At 56.7% G+C, this 18,881-nt stretch overlaps 1 protein-coding gene across 1 annotated transcript in view; it reads right to left on the reverse strand.

Moving 5' to 3' along the window:
• Nucleotides 1-200: 200 nt before the first annotated feature.
• The window catches only part of LOC126640922 (delphilin-like), a 34,895-nt gene continuing 16,214 nt past the window's right edge, over nt 201-18,881 (reverse strand). Inside the window, 19 exon segments of the mRNA XM_050317138.1 lie at nt 201-2,261; nt 2,817-2,981; nt 3,393-3,511; nt 4,834-4,963; nt 5,463-5,549; nt 6,320-6,475; nt 6,891-7,087; nt 7,788-7,865; nt 8,813-8,900; nt 9,731-10,138; nt 10,299-10,624; nt 10,808-10,925; nt 11,359-11,453; nt 12,589-12,690; nt 14,222-14,376; nt 15,689-15,872; nt 16,759-16,853; nt 17,827-17,896; nt 18,278-18,363. Of these exon segments, the coding sequence (XP_050173095.1) occupies nt 2,190-2,261; nt 2,817-2,981; nt 3,393-3,511; nt 4,834-4,963; nt 5,463-5,549; nt 6,320-6,475; nt 6,891-7,087; nt 7,788-7,865; nt 8,813-8,900; nt 9,731-10,138; nt 10,299-10,624; nt 10,808-10,925; nt 11,359-11,453; nt 12,589-12,690; nt 14,222-14,376; nt 15,689-15,872; nt 16,759-16,853; nt 17,827-17,896; nt 18,278-18,363 (2,731 nt within the window). The 3' untranslated portion in view covers nt 201-2,189.

Consider the following 18,881-nt stretch of genomic DNA (forward strand, 5'->3'; position numbering starts at 1 on the left):
TATTGATCCCACCAGCCTGGATGCTGAGGCCCTTTAGGCAGTGACTCTCCCCATACCAGCCCCAGCCCAGGCAGGTGAGCCCCTGTGTCTCTCTTCTGCAGCTGTAAAGGGCCAATGTTAACAGAAGTGCCAGATGCAGAATTCCTCCCACCACCATGGCAGCAATTTTGGACAGAAGACAGAGGCCCATAAGGTCAGGAGGCAGAAGGCAGTAGCTTTATTTTAGGAATAGCACGTAGGCATTGGGTTGAGACTGAATTGTGAATATACAGAGTCCTGTTATCAAATCATATAACCAGAAGTTCTGGTTCTTTGAAAATATTCACATAAAAATACCAAAGGGGTTGGAGTTCTAACTATCTCGGAAAGTTACAACATGTAGCAAAATCTATGTACAGCATTTTCTGTCATGACAGCTTCAAAAGAACCTCTGGTGGTTTAAACAATGGGTATATTTAAATTAAAAAATAAATAAATAAAAGAAAAGAAAGGGAAAGGAAAGGAAAGAAAAGAAAAAAAAAATCACTGGAATGCAGTGTGCAACATCCAAGAGGGAAAATGGAGCAGAGGGAGCGTGGCCTTGTCACTGCCGTCGGGGCAGGGACAGGTCTGCACCTCTGGGAACACAAGGCTACACACTACCTGGCACTTAAAGCTGTATAAACGGAGAACACTTGTGAAAATATACTTCACTTTCTACAGCAGGGTTTAAAAATTTACCCAAACGCGGAGATTCGACGGCCGTAAGGTCTCCCGTAAATAATGCACCGGTTGGTGGTTGTGTCCCTGCGGAGGCTGCAGGACGAGCCCTTGCTCTGGCAATGGGTGGCAGGAGGGGTCCCTGCGCTGTGCTTTGCTGGGGCGCTTCCACGGGGCGGGATGTGGGAGCGGGACGGGGTTGGAAGGCAATGGGTGCATTTTGCACAGGGTGATGTCTCACCACAGCAACGCGCTGCGCGTCTGCTGCCAGCGGCTCCGGGCACCCTGTCACCCTCAGGTGCACGCCCTGGCCAGGGGACACTGCCCCCCTTCCAGCCCAGGGGACAGCACACGGCGATTCAGTGACAACCAGACCTCGGTGAGAGATGGACACGCGTCTTGAGAGGACATGAACACCGAAGATGGACGTGCTCACTTCTGGAGTTCCCTGGGACAGTCACCGTGAACAGGAAAGGGACTCAGCACTCCAGCCCTTGGGAGTGACTGGAGGAGGGCAGGGAAGCATTTCCTGCTGTCTCTGCTGTGCCTTGGAGAGGCACTTGGGGCTGCAGAGGACTCCCACTCATTTTCAGGTTACCAGGGGTTCTGTGCTTTCCAAGGAGGCACCAAAACACTCAGGGATTTCTGGCTGCTGGCGAGTTCCAATAAGCCTTGTGCTGATGGTGTTAAACTCTTGAGAAGCTTTCAAGATCCATCAGCCTCTAGTACAGCTTTAAGCAAAGCTGATGGGTGGGATGAAGCTGGGTAGGATTAGACCAGATCCATACTTGGGACCACATGGACACGTCAGGAGGGTTCTGCAAGGTCCTATTGCTTTCCATTGCCACTAGCTGGCAATGGCAGGGATTAAAGCCTCCAGGCCACCTCCAGTGATGTCTGCTCCACTGTTAAGTGTGCTCAGGTGGAGCTCCAGCCCCAGGTGCTCTGCTGCAGGGCAGACAGGATTGGAGAGGCACTGCAGAGGAGCTCAGCAGTATTGCTGTGCAGGGTCCCAGGGCAGCAGGCACTGGTGGCACCCCTTCTCCTCATCTCCCCACACCCCCTTCCCTGCCTGCCCTGCTCTGGCTTCACAGGGACTCTGTGGCTGGGCTTTAACCCCGGCCCCGGGGCTGGGGGGAGAGACTGGGAAGACCCCCGTGCTCGGGCCGTGGGGATGTGGGGAAGCTCTCTCGTTCTGGAAACTCGAGAGAGGGAGATGGGTCTGAAATCCTTGGCTCAGTAATCCACTGGAAATGGAGGGTGCTGGAAGAGCTGTCCTCAAGCCCAGTGCAGTGTTTACCCTCGTGTCCCTGTGCCTCACCCTTACATCACCCACTGTCACCTGCAGTGCCTGCTCAGTGTCCTCCTGCCCCGACCCCTCCGTCCGTGGCTCTGCGGGGTGGGGGCAGGTGGCAGCAGCGTATTTACAACCAAACTCGACAGGAGCAAATTGCACTTTGTTGGCAATGAACTGTTGCAGCTCGGGTCCCTCACCAGGCGAGGGGAGAGGTCATCCTGGGGCTGCGCTGGCTCTCGCCCACCTGCACATCACTGAGAGCCCGCTGTGGGGAGAGAGGGATGGTGAGTGTGGGGCACGGGCTGTGGGGAGAGAGGGAGGGTGGGTGTGGGGCACGGGCTGTGGGGAGAGACAAGGACTGCGTGGGGCATGGGTGGCTGCTGTGGGCAGGGAGGAGCTTTCAGGGCACCCACACTGCCCAAAGAAGCTGTGGCTGCCCCATCCCTGGAAGTGTCCAAGGTCAGGTTGGACAGGGCTTGGAGAAACCTGGGCTGGTGGGAGGTGTCCCTGCCATGGCAAGGGGTGGCACTGGATGAGCTTTAAGGTCTATTTCAAACCAAACTGTTCTGGGATTCTATGAACAACTTCGTTACCCTCCCTGGGGCTGGTGCTTGAGCCCTCCCTCAGCCTCCCACCCCTGCCAGCCAACCTGTATGTTGGAAAATTGCACTTTATCAGTGCTATAAAAATTGCCCCCTGCTGACACTCGGGTACAGGTGCTCACAAAGCCCCATCTCATTCCCACTGCTCACACACAAGTAAAACACCTCACTGACACTTCACAGGGAACCCCTGGCTGGCTTTGAAAGGTTCAGCTCACCTCAAACTTGCTCATGAATTCTGCAAAGATGCCAAAGAAAGCTTCAGAAGTTGTCATTTTCGAGTCTTCCCCGAAAAAGGACAACACCTTGCTGAACTCCTCCATGGCCTTGTGCTGCAGGTCGTCCAGGGACCGCATGGCAGGCTGGGCACTCTCCAGGAAGGACTGAGGGAATTGGCTTAAGGACAAACAGCCATTCTGCGGGTCTGGGATCAGAATCACTTATCAATCCCTTATCAAATGGCTGGGTGCCAGCTCGGGCGTCAGCACGGACCTGCTGCACACACACGTGTGGAGGTGCTGCCACACTCAGCTGTCCCTGACAGTGCTTATCTGAGGGACACACAACCCAGCACGTGCCCTGGCACGGGGCTGTGCCACAGAGGGGCAGCTGAGCCGGTGGGCACCACAAAATCCCTTTCCCTGCTGGCTGAGAGTGAGGGCAGTTTTCCACAAGTACTGAGATGGTGCCAGGCACGGCCTGGCTGCTTCCCAAGGAGCCACAAAGACATCAGAGTGGTTTCACTGGAGGGCAGAAAGCCACTCTGGAGCCCTGCCCCTCTTGCAGAAGGATACAGTCATGACAATGGCGAACCTGTCCTCCGCGGTCGCTGGCATGTTGTGACAGGCCATCTGGATGTCACTGACCGTGCTGTGCAGGTCCTTCAGGTCGGCTGTCAGTGTCCTCTGGTTCACTGCAGGAGCAGACAGGAGCAGACAGGAGTCACAAGGGCGGTGATGGACACACAGGTACTTGGGAGGGGAGGGGGGGTGCCCAGGACAAAGGGTGACACAGTGCCAGGAGTTTGGGCAGCTGGGAGCCTCCAGCGACAGGAGTGTCATTGAACAGGCCAGATACAAACTCCAGCTGGGAAAGCTGCAGGTACAGACCTTCCTCAGGTGGAAATGTACGGCTCCAGGCCTGAATTCGCTCCCTTGTTTATCCACTGTAGCACTAATTCCCAGGGGAATTGCTCACAAACAGCAGGGGATGGTGTGCAACGAGAATGCAGCTTGTGCTTTGCAGAGATTCATAACATTATTTAAATTCAGAGAATGGTGGAATCATTCAGGTTGGAAAAGCCCTCTAAGATCATCCAGTCCAACCATTCCCCCAGCATCACCAAGGCCACTACTGACTCATGTCCCAAGCACCACATCCACAGGGCTTTTATATCCCTCCAGGGATGGACACTCCACCCCTGCCCTGGGCAGCTGTGCCAGGGCTGGACAGCTCTTTCCATGAAGGAATTTTCCCAGTACCCAACCTGAACCTTCCCTGGCACAACTCGAGGCCATTTCCTCTCATCTTGTCCCTTGTTCCCTGGGAGCAGAGCCCGACCCCCACCTGGTTCTACCCTCCTGTTAAGGAGTTGGACAGAGCAAGAAGGTCCCCCCTGAGCCTCCCTTTCTCCAGGTTGAGCCCCCTCAGCTGCTGCTGGTGCTCCAGCCCCTTCCCAGCTCCGTTCCCTTCACTGACACCAGTGGATGGAGAACAACTCCAGCATCTGCCTGACTGTTTTTTATTGCAGTCAACAGAGCTGTGTGATCCTCAATCAAGGTGGCAGAGCTGTGACTGGACTGTGAACCCCCAAGGGCACTGTACTCCCTGTGCCAGGGCTGATGCAGCAGCAGTGCTGCCAGGATGGAGGGAGCAGCAGCTGGGTGGAGCAGAGCAGAGCAGCTCCAGGCTCTTCCACCTCCTGTGCCTCATTTGCACATACAAGGTGTCCCTGAACTTGGGAATCATGTTTTCAGGTCAGAAGGGAAGTTCAGATCAGAGGACAGAGCCTTGTCTGGGCACTGCCACATTTGGAGGTGTGGACAGGTGGCACCTCCCTTGTCGCTAAACTCGTCCCTTCCTAACCTGTCCTCTCTCTCAGGACTATTCCTCACTTGTTTTGGCTCCACCCTGCTCGTGCCAACGCTGTGCAGCTCAGAGCTGACCCCAGACCCAAACCCAGCCACGAGGCAGTGCAAGGAGACACGGGGCTTGCAGCTGCTTCTCTTCCTTTACCTTTGGCAGCGAGCGGCACTGTCGGAAGATCCTTGGCAAAGCCCAGGAGCTCTGGGAAGTGTTGGCTAAGGGATTTGGCAAGAATGTGCAGGAAGGTGGATTTCCCATCAACAGTCTTGGTCGTGTTCAGCTGCAGCAAAGCAGAAGCAGTGAGGAGGGGCCCTGCACAGGCCGTGGGTGTCCCCACACTCCCGGTGTGTCACTCCCCCTGCGCTCACGTGCGTGGCAGTGCCCGGCCACGCCGCCTGGCTAATGGTTAAATGGCACCTTTAATGGTTACACAGCATGCACACCCAGAGCAGCGGCCTGGAGATGCTCCCTCCCACAGGGCAGGGCTGCCCCCCTGCCCCCCATCCCTCAGGGTTCCCACCACAACCCACGTGGGACAAAAACCTCCTTCTCCCACCCCACAGCCGTGGGCTCTGGCCAGCCTGAGCTTGGATTCCCCAACACACTGAAGCACCAAACCCCCATGAGGGTCTCTCTGAAGTCACCCCTATGGGGCAATCCATAAATCCCCTCTGGCAGCCGCTGTCCCCGGGTGTTTCAGGAGGACGGGTTTGCTGCACGGGGCACTCGGAGCTCCCGTGGCAGTGCCTCCTGCCCCGAAGGAGCCTGGCCTGCCTCACCTCGGTGAGGAAGTTGATTTTAAAGCCCGTTGTTTTGCTGGTCTTGGGCTGCCCGTTGTTCAGGTAGTTTCCCATCGCCAGCACGAACTGCAGAGAGAAAACCAGGGAATGAGGGGCTGGTGACCTCCTGCACCCAGGGCTCTGAACTTCTGCTGACCACCCATTAATGTGCAGACAGCCATGGCCCCCCAAGGATTTAAGGAATTTTTGAGGGGTTACTGGCCAGGAGCCACTAAGGAGGTTCATCTCTCCTCTGGAAATGCATTTGGTCACATGGTGACCTCATTTATCCCACCTGCTTTTTTTTAAAGGCAAAACCAAATTAATTACTGAATGACAGTAATTTGGGGCAGCTCATCTCGGGAGGGTCAAGGAGGAGCTGCATTTGTTCTCTCTCTGCCAGGCACAGTCTGTCCCAGGATGCCAAAATCACCTGTGGGGACCCTGCCCACACCACAGAAGGGCTGGCACAAGCCCTGGCCATGCAGAGGGACCTGCCTGAAGTGCTGCCCAAGTGTGGGGACACTCACAGCGACTGCTGGGAGAGACCCCACATCCTCCAGCCTCAACACAGCCCAGGACAACCTCGGTGGGCTCTGCTGTGGCCCTGCCTGGCAGGTTTCTGGCTCCTGCAGCCCTCCCTGTGCTGCAGGTGGGTGTGTGGCCATCAGTGATCCACCCTTCCACACCCTCCTGAGGCCAGGACCCCCACAAGCCAACAGCAGGGGATGGACCCTGGCTCAGCTGGTCCCAGAGGGACCCAAGGGTGGAGCTGCCCTGCAGGAGCACCCAGGGGTGCTCCTGTGAGATGCTGAGGGCCCACGGCAACTGTTACAAGAAGGAAGGACTGCTCTGACCTCCAGGATTTTTGCCAGCTTCTTGCTGCTTTTCAGCTCTAGCGAGGCCTTGCAGATGCACTCGTAGCTGGCTTTGATCTCCTCTGTCTTCTCCTGCAGGGTGGTCTTAAAGTGCAGGCTGCGCAGGCGGATCTTGTACTCGGGTACTGACAGCATCTGGGAGCAAAAGGAGCAGAAAGGGACTGTCCCCATGAGCCACAATCCCTCCTACATGGTGCTTTTCCTGGCATGCTGCCCTGTCCATGGGAGCAGGATGCGCTTGTTTAGCATAGGTGGCACGTGGAGCAGCTTTGGTGCCACGGGATGGGCAGCTTCACACCCACATCCACGAGCGACTTTGTCAACAGAAAGCAAATCAGAGTTGGGCGAAGTCACTCTCACCACGGAGCAAACGTGGGGGTAACTCTTCAGTTCCAAAGCAGCCCCCAGGGGAGCTGCCAGACCCTCAGGCACCCCCCCGAGCATCTCTCAGCCGCGGTCACAGTGACCGGTGCCACCAGCTCCTCCTGTGACAGGGGGCACGGCACACGCAGAGCCCCCGCTCCCAGAGCACGGCCCTGCCCGTAGGTACCTGCAGCACGAACTGGTCGGGCTCGCTCAGCTTGCCGGGGTTCTCCTTGTAGCTCTGGAAGCGCTGCACCTCCTCCCCGTCCGGGGCGTAGAGCAGCAGCTGCTTGATGTGCGAGGGCTCCAGCCGGTCCGTCTCCATCGTCATCAGGATCTGCCGCAGCTCCACGTGCGACAGCTTGAGGTGGGCTATCAGGATGGCTGGGGGCAAGGGAGGCTCGTCACTGGGGAGGGGAGGAGCACGGGACCCCCGGGCTGGGGACAGGCCTGGGACAGGAGCTGAGCTCAGCCTCTCCACCCTGGGAGGGTGGTGGCCTTCTCCATGTGCCCACTGGGAGGGGAAGGGTTTTCTGCTGCCACAGCCCTGCAGAGGCTGCAAGGGGACCTTAAGGGTCACTCTGGCCCGGCAGGACCCTCCAGGGCACTGCATCACATCATGTGCATCACCCACGCAATCAGAGTGGGCTGCCCTGGAAACAACCCCCACTCCCACATTCCCTGCAGCCAGGACATCAGGGAATCAGGGTCTTGTAGGTCCCACCCAGCACTCCCACCCTCCTTCCTACCAGAAGCACATCCTGGAGAGGCAGCACTGCCCCCTCACTGCCCCACTTCACCCCAAGGGGTCCATGCAGGCTCTGCCCCCTCCCTCCCCAGCCAGTGAGTCACATCCCATCTCCAGCCTTTCCCACAAAGGTGACTTCTTCCCCTTAATGGGGCTGAACCCAGTCTGGAGGGGCTCTGGGCTGCAGGAAAAGTCCATCCCAGCCAAGCTGTGCTCATGGGATTGTGCTCATGTGACTGTGCTCATGTAGCCTCCTTCCCTTTACCTTGCCAGTTCTCTACATCCCTGGTCCCACCTGGTCTGTTTTGGGGGTACTTCCCAGTGGAGTTTACTTACATGTGTTGTAGGCCTTTTTGTGGGACAAAATTTCAACCACGTCTTTCTTTTTAAAGTTTTCAGGCAAGAGAGCTGGCTCTGGAAGAGAAACTGAAAGATTTAATCACGGGTAAGGACGGGCTCAGCCGGCTCCAGCGGGAAGAAAAGTGTCCTGAAAACAATGAAACCACGAATGAAAGGGAGGAGAGCTGATGCTTTGCACACAGCAGTGGCTCCAGAATCCTTGAATTCTGTGATTCAAAGATCTCCTCAATGGAGGACTCAGTTGGAGCTGAAAAAGGCAAAACGAGAGGTGAAACACACAGAAAACCCCAGACTGCCCAGAAACATCCCCAAAAAGGTGTTCCCTGAGAAGAACCCCATTTTATCCCACCTCCACTGCCAGCTGGGCACAGTGTCCCTTTCAGGAGGGCTCAGACATCCCACTGGAATTTTACCCCAGCCACCCCCACTCTGCACCTCCAGTCTGGACCCCCTGCCTGGGTTTGTGGCACCCAGAAACTCGGGTGGGTGGGTGGGATATCCCAGCTGGTGGGGCTTCAGTGCCAGAGCAACGGGGGGCTGCACAGGCAGGGAGCTCCAGACCCCATCGTCGCTCTTGGGGGAAAGCAACATGTCATATGGGTAAAAAGAAAAGTGCTGCTTGTGGTGATTTCTATGGACACAGGAATGTTTTCATGGCTTTTTCAGCGTTTTCAGAGTTCTCAAGCACCAGAGCTGCAGTTGGTGAAACCCTCCAGCCGAGTTTCACTGCCCAATGAAACGTGGAGAGAAAACAGGTTGTGGCAGCAAAGACAATTAAGAGAGATAGAGAAACCATCTCTACCTTAATGATCCACTGTGCCACCAGCCACAAAATACTGAGTATGAACAAGTTCATGCCATGTGTGATGTCACAGACCAGGCACTGCCTTGCTGCCCATCAAGCCCCAGTTGCTCCCAGTTCTTCCCAGTTCCTCCCAGCTCCACCCAACTCCCTAGTCTCTGGCTGATACCAGGACCCATTTTGGGGCTCAGGTACTTACTTGTGGGCTTCTGTGTCCCAAAGTGCAGCTCCAGGTCGAGGTATTTGACCATATCACTCAGCTTGTCATAATCCGAGTCCTCCCCGAGCTGCAGGAGGAGGAAGAGTCAGGAGCTGTGCTGGCACAGGGAACAGCCCGACAGTGCCTGCCTGTGCTGGGCCCATTCCCTGCCCTCCACACTAAGCTCTGTGTCCCCAGAAGAAACCAGCACAGGGTGCTGGCACTGTCCCCTGACTGGAGACTCGGTCACTGCCCCGCAGGTTGACTCCTGCCACAGCTGAAATCCTGCAGAGCATCTCTGCCTTCACTTGCTGCTTGGGAACAATTCCTTTACTGATGGAATTCCAGAAACTTCAGGAATTTTTTGCTCAAAACAAAAACACACTGGGAAGAGCATCTTTCTTTCTGGAGTGCCAGAGAGAGGGATCTGCAAGATTTCAAGTGCCTGTGGGACTGGAAGATGATCCCACAGCTTCCTCCTTACTGCTCAGGGCATGGAAAATACAACATGTGCTGAACATCAGGAGAGACACAGGCTGGGAGTTAAAGCCCAGTGAGGCCAGTTCTGCATCACTTCAAGTCCACAGCGCCAAAGGACTGACATGTTTCGTCTCACCCTTCATCTCTGCTTCCCCCGTCCAGTGTTCTCCCATCCCTCTGCTCCAACCATCTTCATTGTTTCCCACTGACAAAACCTCCCCCGGCTGCAGAACCCCTCTGAAGGCAGCTCCTGGCTCTGTCAGCCCCCAAGGGCAGGAAAGCACCCAGGACACTGCAGCCTTTCCAGGGCCTCTCCCCATCCCGGCAGTTCGGTCCAAACAATTCAAAGGATGAAAAGAAGGCCTGCCCAGCCCCGCACAGGGAACCACTCCCAGAGCACGGCTGGGACCCCACTCCCACCCTGCTCCTGGGCCATACCTGTCCCCAGATGGTCCCTTCCGAGTTCTCCACCTGCTCCCAGCGCAGCCTCTTGACGCTCATGTGGTTGGACTCGCTGCGGCGGTGCAGCAGCCCCCGGTGCAGGGGGGGGGCACAGGGCACCGGGGGGGCGGCGGAGGGGCGGCGGGGGTGGGATGGGGTGCAGGTGGCTGACGAGGGATTTGGGGGCAGGTGACGTGCTGGTCTTTGTGGCCTCTGCCTTGGTGGGGACGGTCTGGGGTCGTGGAACTGCAGGGGGCGGGGGTGGCGGGGGCTGAGTGGAGGCGGGGGGATGTGGTCGGAGAGCGTGGAGTAGGTCAGGGAGCTGCCCTCGTCACTGCTGCTGATGTACTCGCTGCTGCTGACGTCGTTGGTGACATAGCTGCCCTGGTCATCCTGGAAACTCATCTGGGTGAGGGACAGAGGAGAGGCTGGAGGTGGCACCTCATCCTCCATCCCCCCAGCCCTCGGGGTGTCCTGCCCCCCGCAGAGCCCCAGGACGTGTCCCCAGCAGCTGCACAATCGGGGTATCAAAGCCCACGCGCCAAACGCCCCGTGCCAAGCTCACCTCCTCGTAGTCATTCTCAGGAGTGAGGAAATCATCCACGATGGTGACGCGGTGTCCCAGCTGCTCACTGAGGGCGTCCAAGAACCGGTCGGTGTCGCGGCTGCGGGGGGGCCTGGAGAAGGTGAAGAGCTTCTTCCGTCGCGACAGAGGGCTGAGCGAGTAGTGCCGGTGCTTGGGGGACGGGGCCGGGCTGCTGTCCAGGCTCACGTAGGGGTTGGACTCGGTGCTGCACGGGGAGGCCACGCTGCTGTGCAGGCGGTAGTAGCACTGCTGGGAGCCCAGCGGCTCGCTCGGCCACGACAGCCCCATGCCCGGCTTGCGAGCACCTGCGGGACAGAGCGCTGCGAGGGGTCCTGCACGGCAGCCCTGCGGCCCCCGGGTGCAGCGAGCCCCTACCCCGCACGGAGTGCACCGAGAGGGAGAGGGAATCTCCCAGGGCAGTGCCCTGTGCTGCACAGCAGCACTCTGGAATCCCACAGGATTCACCACCCCACACACACCGGCGGTACCTGCAGCCTGGGCGCGCTCCGGGGCGGGGGGCGATGTCCTGTGCAGGGCCGCGTTCCCCGCCTTGCCAGCAAAGCCGCCGATCAGGCGGTTCTCCAGCTCCGCGTACACGGCCGACATCTGGGAAAGGGCAGAGAGCTGCTGCCATGCCTTGTGGACCCCCAGACACCTGCAGTGTCCTGAGGACAGAACAGCCCCCACGGACCCACCGCTCCCCATCTCTTACTCTTTCAAGGGGGATTTCACCCCAGCCCGGGCTACTCTGGCTTTCCTGAATACCCTCACTGTTAATTAATTAACTGTCTGTTAATAAGGCAGACAGCAGCCTCATCAAAGGTGACTAATTGCCCAGGGAGGTGACCTCAGAGATGGGCTCCAAGGCAGGGACACTGTCAGCCAAGGCAGGTATTTACCCACAGACACATCCTTCCCCATTCCCTTTTTCCTGCTTTCCTATGTTAACAGTAAAGGAATCAAACTGTTGACCCTGCCCATGGATGCAGTGGTCCCACACACATCAGCAAAGCTCCCCCCAGAGTCCCCCCTGTCACACCATTTTGGGGTTGGGTGTCTCCGGGAGGGATGTGCCATCACCAGCCTGTCTCTCTCCAGGGATCAGGCGAACTGGGACCTCCACGGTGTCACTGCCTGGGGAAGGAAGAGACAATCCAGTCACTCCTCTGCTTGTGCCCCCACCTCCCGATGGCCCCAGCTTATCAAAGTCCCTCTGTCTCCTACTGGGACCCGGAGTGACCTCCCTGCCCCAGCTGCCGCGTCTGGGGGTCCCGAGGGACCAGGGCGGGTGGGTGCAAGGTCAGCAGTTCCCACTGCTCTGCTTTTCCCTCAGGGCAGCTGAGGACAGGGCTGCTCCCCACAGCTGGTGAACATCTGCCCAGCCAAGCAGCTTCCCTCCAGCACACACAGCTGTCGGACGCTCTCCGCGCTCTAATCCCGACAGAGAGGCTCCTCAGAGGCAGGTTGGAATATCTTCCCCTGGAAATGTCTCAGACCCCCCAGCTGAGGAACACCACATGGTCAGGAGCTCCTGGCAGGGAGGTCACAGGGAGGTCGTGGTGGGGAGGTCGTGGTCAGAAGCCCTGAGCAGAGATCGAGGGCCCTTTGCCATCAGCCCAGAGCAATGGGGGACAGGCAGGTGCTGTGTCCTCTGAAGGGAGGGAGGGTTTGTGCAGTGAATGTGGTTCATGAGGAGTCTCAGACTGGCCCTGAACCATGCAGATTTCACAAATGCTGTTTTCCCTGTGAACTTGATGGGGTCTGAGAATGTTCACAGGGAAGCTGCAAATTGTGTCCCCCAGAAGGGAGGGCTCAGACCAGCAGGACCAGTTCACATCCAAGCAATGGAAGGGATTGGAAAAAATGTTCAGCCTCAGACCAAGCAGCATCGTATTTAATTGGTCATTTCAGGTTATTTCAATGTGGAATTGCTGTCCCTGGAGGTGTTCAGGAAGTGACTAGATGTGGTTCTCAGTGCTTTGCTCTAGTTGACAAGGTGGTGATTGGTCAAAGGTTGGACTTGATGATTTTAGAGGTCTTTTCTAATCTTAATTATTCTATGATTCCATGATTCTGTTTCTGAGAACATGGATTTCCAGTCAAAGCCTCAGTGCTGGCTCTACTCTGACCTCAGTCCTTTCCTCCATCTTTTCCCGTTGTTCATGCTTAGGAATAGTTCAGGATTATGACTTGGGGCACAGCAGAATGACACTCGAGGCACAATCCCCCTCATCCCAGCCTCCTCCTCCCCATGCCCCCGATCACCCACCTGCTGCCCCCCCTTCCTCAGGGCGGGGGGTTCGGAGGCTGCCCCGGCACAGGGAGGCCCCTCGGACGGAGCTGCGGTACCGATCCTCCACTTCTGCCTCGGCTGCAGCAGGAGACACCTCTGTAAGGCAGGGCCAGACCCCACAGCTCCCCTGTCCCTCCTCACCACAGCACATCAGGCTGGGGGCTGCCAGCTCCTGGCAGCCACTCCCTCCATCCTACACCACCCTGGGGAGCTGAGCAGGTTCCAGACGCCCCTGCCAGCACAGGGCAGGGATGGATGCCCAGAGATGGGACATCCAAACACCTTTTCCAGCAGGATTGGCATTGACCAGCTCATGGGGCACATGAAACTCCAGCTGGTTCCAGCAAACTCCTTCCTGCCCTCGCGGGACAAGAGGGAAGTGGGGCCAGCACTGGAATGCTGCCTGGAGGAAGGCAGCACGCTGTCCATGCATTGTCCACGTGCAGTTCAGTGTGGCAGCTCGGGGAGGCTCGGGCTTGCAGCAGGATGGAGGCACCGGAGCATCTCCGAGGGACCCAACGGAGCAGCGCTTGGACAGCCTGGCACAGACACCAGAGATCACCGGAGTTTGGGATTCCGGGAGAAGGACCAGCCCAAACTCACAGATCTCTGGAGTGCATTTCCAGGCACAGACACACAGAATGGACCAGAACAGCCAAAACTTCCCATGCTCAGAGAAGTTTGAGAAACATTCACCTGAGAAACTGAGAGGAGCCTGGAACTGGGAACAGCCTGAAACAACCTGGGACAGAGAGACTCACTCCTGTGCTTCCCTCCTCCCCTGGCCATGGATACCTGCTCTGTATTCCCAAAATACAGCTGAAAACTTCTTTGTTTACACACTAATAAATCCTTGGGAACCTGCAGCCCATCATGTAGGCTGGGCCATGACTCTGCACACACAAAGCAGAGGTGTCTGAGAGCACTAACCCAGGGTGCAGGAGCACAGGAGTCCATGCACCACAGGCAGGATTCACACAGGGCTTGGAGGTGTTTACTGCTAAAATAACTCTGTTCCTCCAAAAGTCTCTCTTCAAGCAATACCTCTTCTACCTTCACTGAGTCTAAAATGAACACATCAATGTAAATAGCTGAGAACAGAAGAATTTGGAAGCAATTAAGGGCTAAATGCACAGATCAAGACATTTCACTCCAAATTTGCCCTCAGCAAACAAACCACTGCCGGCTTTGTCCTGCCAAAGAACCAAGTGATGGTGAGGGGACAGGAGGACCAGGGAGAAGGGGGATCACCAACTGCCCTCCATGTCTTTTTAGGAGAGCAGCACCTCGCTCCTCACCTCCTCCAACCACGGATGCCTGTGTGACTGCTGGGGACATCCCGAGGGACATGGTGCCACCACTTATTTCAACTCTTTGATCCGAACACTGCCCTTAAACCAGGTACTCCCTTCCTGGACTTCCTCACCTCTAACGACCCGAGCAGCTTCCAAAAGCCTTGGCTCCCAGAGACACTGTCTCAGGTGCCGTCCCTCCTGTCAGTGCAGAGTTCCATTCCAACACCACATGGTTCCCAGTGCAAGGGACCGCAGTCCCAGGGACATGGGGGACACTGCGGGTCTGTCCCGGGGCACAGGGACTTTCCTCTCACCTGCCAAGGACTTGTACCCAAGAAACCTGTCAATCTTTTGCTGGCAGTGCTCCTGCTCCTCGTAGGTCAGCAGCTGGTAGATAAACTGCCAGATGACTTGTTTGGCCGGTGTGTCCAGCACCGGGTACACATCCACAATGAGAGTGTCAATGTTCCTGCAGGATGGGAAAGAGAGGGCTGGGCAGGGAGTGCATCCCCAGCATGGCACAGCCCCACCATGGCACAGCCCCACCACGCCACTTCCCGGGGCTCCAGCACTTCCCGGCCCGCCACCACCGGGATCTCGGCTGCCGGGATCCCCTCGGAGGCTCGGCCTGAGCCGATGGTTTCACAGCAGAGTGCAGGGATTAAAAGCTGTGTGCGTGTGGCACGTGGGGACGTGGGTTAGTGGTGGCCTTGGCAGTGCTGGCGGAATGGTTGGACTTGATGGTCTCAGAGGGCTTTTCCAACCTAGGCAATTCCATGATTCTCTGAGTAAGGAGGGTGAGGAAGCACCAGAAAGCAGAGAGAAACCCTGCAAAGACCTGAATTTTGGCCAGCAGCAGGTAGGCAGGCTGAGGGGGAAATGCATCAGGGAGCGTGGCTGAGCTGGCAGCCTCCCAGGACTGAAGATTTCCATCTCATTTTGGCTCTGTGGTGTGTAGAGATGGGGAAAGGGCTGTTGGGAACAGCAGGGCTGAGCACCCAATCCAGGGAGGAGAATAAAACTGCCCACAACAGGAAGAAATTCCTCCCATGTGAGGGTGGGGAGGCCCTGGCACAGGTTGCCCAGAGAAGCTGTGGCTGCCCCAGCCCTGGAAGTGTCCAAGGCCAGGTTGGAGGGGGCTTGGAGCAACCTGGGCTAGTGGAAGGTGTCCCTGCCCGTGGCAGGGGGTGAGACTGGAAGACCTTTTAGATCTTTTCCAACCCAAATCATTCCATGATTCTATGACATTCTAAAACACTGCTGGAAGACCAAGCAAGGGCAGGAAACAAGGTCACTACTGAATCTGGAGCATGCCAAGGGATCAGTTTGGATCCCTGCAGCAGGACAGGGAGATTGCTCCATGGCAGGACAAGGGCTCTGCCAGCCACAGCCATTCCCGTGCTGCCACCAAGGGAATGCTGTGCTGAGATGCTGAGAAGAGTGAGAAGACAAGGATGGACGTGGAGAGATTTACTGAAAGAGGTGGAACAGGATCTGTGGCTGTCAGGGACAGCTGGACAGCAAGAGAGCCTGCAGCGGGGGGACCAAGGGACAGGGGTGACCGAATTAACCTCCACAGCTGAAGGGTCTGCCCTGCCCTCAGGCAGCACAGAGTGGGCTCCTGCCCTGCAGATCCCCACAGGGGAACACCAGCTGGGCACAGCAGAGCTCGCTGTGACTGCCTCCCAGCCCAGGCCTGCCTCTGCTGCACGCCAGCTCTGGCCAGGCACTGCTGCAGGCCGGGCACCAGCACGGGAGGAGCGGAGCTGCCACGGAGTTACCGATGTTGGAAGAAGCCTTCCAGCGCCTTGCAGATGGTGTAACGCTCGGGTGGGGTCAGCAGGTGCTCCAGCTGCTGCGTGAAGGTCCTTCCTTGAATCTTGATGCTAGAGGGGAGAATCTCTGCAACCCACTGCAGGGAGGTGAGGGAGGAGGAGCTGCTCGGGGACTCAGGAGAGTCAGAGTCTGCAAAAAAAAATTCCACCTTTTCTTGGTTTCTTTTGAGGGCAGTGGAGCAGTTTGAGTGCCACTGGCTCTGTACTCTGAAGTAGGTCAGATTGGATGGGGTTTGGAGCAAGCTGGTGTAGTGGAAGGTGTCCCTGCCCATGGCAGTGGGGTGGAATGAGATCATCCTTAAGGTCCCTTCCAATCTGAACCATTCTGGGATTCTGTGGTTATATGAAGCAGTGAGCTGCTGGGTTTTGTTTCTGGCACACATGCAAACGAGCTGGCATCCCAGGGCTCCTAATGTGGGACTAAGGGGAGTCCATTGCTGCTCCAGAGGGAAGAGCCAGTCCCCAATTCCCAGTCTCTGCATTGTGGAGCAGCCCCCAATAACACACTGCCCCTCCTGCCTCCACACACCTCTGGAGCTGCAGCAGCGCCCGCGCTGTGCCCTGGGCTGGGGTCCTGCTGACACCACCCAGTGCCCCGACACCCTCAGCTCCTGCTGACTCCTCAGCAGCAGCGAGTAAATTATTGATCCCAGCAGCAGGATAATTATCCTGCAGAGCACAGCCCATCCACAGCCATGGGATTGCGCAGCCACCATGGATGCGGGGTTGGGTTACTGCGGCCAAGAACACGGCACACACTGCACGGAAAGGACGTTGGCAGGGGACACCAAGGACAATCACACAGCAGGATGAGCCCTCCTGGAGAGCAGCCAAGCCTGAGATCCAGCCTGATCCCAGAAAGCAAGCGGCCGTGTGCCCGGGGGAGAGGAAAATCCCCCCAGGCAGCGCCTTAAACCTGCTGAGCCTACGGAGGTGCTCAGCAATCCCCTCCTGCACAGGAACCGAGGAGCTGCTGTGGGGTCTCTGCCACCCCAGACCCTCCTCCCCACTCTTACCATTGGAGATGTTGACGATCCCCTCTTCCACCACCAAGGTGGGCATTGCCCCGCTGCCCTGCAGCATCGACACCACCTTGTCGTGGGAGCAGTTCCTGCGGGCACGGGAGAGCTGGGTCAGCGCTGCCTGTCCCCGTGGGCAGCACTGTGGGCAGCAGCTCCCAGGACAGCAGCAGGGAGAAGGAGCTTGCAGCTGCCTTCATTTATCTTGGAAAAGCCTCCTCGTGCTGCTCAGAGCCATGTTTGGGACCTGCTGTGATTCCCTGGTTTCCCTCTCTCAGTCTTTGCTTGCTCTTACCTGAGCTGCACAGAAAGGAGCTGCCGAGAGAGAGGGCCTGGATCGTGCCCCATGAGTGGGCTCCCTGCTCTACCTGCCCCAAGGAATAACCACAGGGATGCCTGTGGAGCTCATGGCACATGACACCAGCGTTAAGCTACACCCAGACCCAGAAAATGAATTTTCCTTTAAGTGACACAGTGCTGCGGGTCTCTCCTTGCCTGTCCTAATTCCACACGAGAAGGAAATGCAAGGTGAATATAAAGTGTAATTTTGTAGGCAAAAAAAATCTTGGTCTGCCCTTGGAGAAGGGTATGGGCCGGGCTGGGACGATGACTGCCAAAACAGGCTCAGAGGACAATCCTCAACCCTTCTCCTCTATTTTCTGGCAATGCTGCATCAGCCAACAGTTTGCTGGATCAGCTGAAACGTGAGAACCTGAGCCTTGACAGAAGCAGCATCAGATGTTTAAGCTTTAAATATTCATCACTGTCTCTTATCCTACAGCCTCCTCGAACCCTCTGCTCTTGGTTTTTGTGTAGAAAGACCAACCAAGGACACGGGGGCTGCTGCCCTGAGCTGGTGAGGGGCACGTGCCCCTCTGGTTCCATTGCTCTGGTGCACAAATAATATAGAGAAGAATTAACTTGTGGGTGGAAATGGGATTCCCATGTGGCTTTAGGCTTATGGTCACATCCTGGGAGGGATTCAGGGGCTGGATGGGGCTCTGCTGCTTTCAAAAGCAGACCCCAGGTGTTTAACAGGTACAGATTAACTCAGAGAGCTCTCACCTCATGTCCAGACCGTTGAGGAACAGGATCCTGTCTCCAGCTTTGAGAGCAGCCTTCTCTGCCGGGCTCCCTAAACACACAGAGACAGGAGGGGCTTCAGCTGGTGGCACCAGCTTGGGATGGGGTCCCAGCTCCCCAGCCATGCCCAGAGACAGCCCAGGCAGGGTACCCACTGCTGCTGGGTGTCCTGGGACCCTTCACCCAGCCGGGTGTCAGCACCCAGCCCGCACTGGGAACACTGGTGTCATTGCAGGACATTCACTCAACACACACTTTCCACTTTTCAAAGCAGGAGGTAGATGAAGTCAAACTAAATTGTATCAAAGGTGCTCATTATCCACATTGGGAAAACTCCACCACGGAGCCTTGGAAAAGTCCAGTACTTAACACTTCAAGTTCAGAGCTGAGATCAATAAGTGACTTTGAATCTCGTGGCTGGAACTGTTCTTACCTGGCAGGACAGACTCGATCCACACTGGGGCATGGCCACGGAGTGTGAAGCCAAAGCTCCTGTTGCCTTTATAAACTCGCACGGTTCTGCAGGACAAAGAAGCAAATGGGACATGAAAGGCCAAGATTTGGCCCTTGTTCCCCTCCCCAGCCCCTCCACAACCCTGTCAGCCCAGGTGTCTCCTGAGTGCTCAAGTCCCCAACACTCCCAGTGTCCCCACAAGGTCCCCTTTGATACCAAAGTCTTTCAAGCATTGTTTTAAAGTGGAAAATGGGCTAAATATATATATATTTAAATATATATATATATATATATATATATATATATACATATACACCTCCAGTCTGTGATTCTTCATTACACAGAATTAGAGAGACAATGTGATTTAGGGAGCAAAGGTCTCACAGGTGGATGAGAGAGGAATTAAATTCCTCTAGGAAATTTTGGAAGGAGCACCAGGAAATCTCCCTGCTGGGAGGCTGATTGGAGCTGGGAGTTGTTCCCACAGGGAGCTGGGGGAAGGCAGCATCAGCAGCAAGATCCTGTTCTGGCAGGGAGGGAGACTGTGCTGGAAATGGATTTTGGACAAGTCCCATTGAAATTA

This window comes from Myiozetetes cayanensis, unplaced genomic scaffold, assembly GCF_022539395.1.
Source record: "Myiozetetes cayanensis isolate MyiCay16 unplaced genomic scaffold, myiCay2020 scf20-37, whole genome shotgun sequence".
In the NCBI taxonomy this organism is placed as follows: domain Eukaryota; kingdom Metazoa; phylum Chordata; class Aves; order Passeriformes; family Tyrannidae; genus Myiozetetes; species Myiozetetes cayanensis.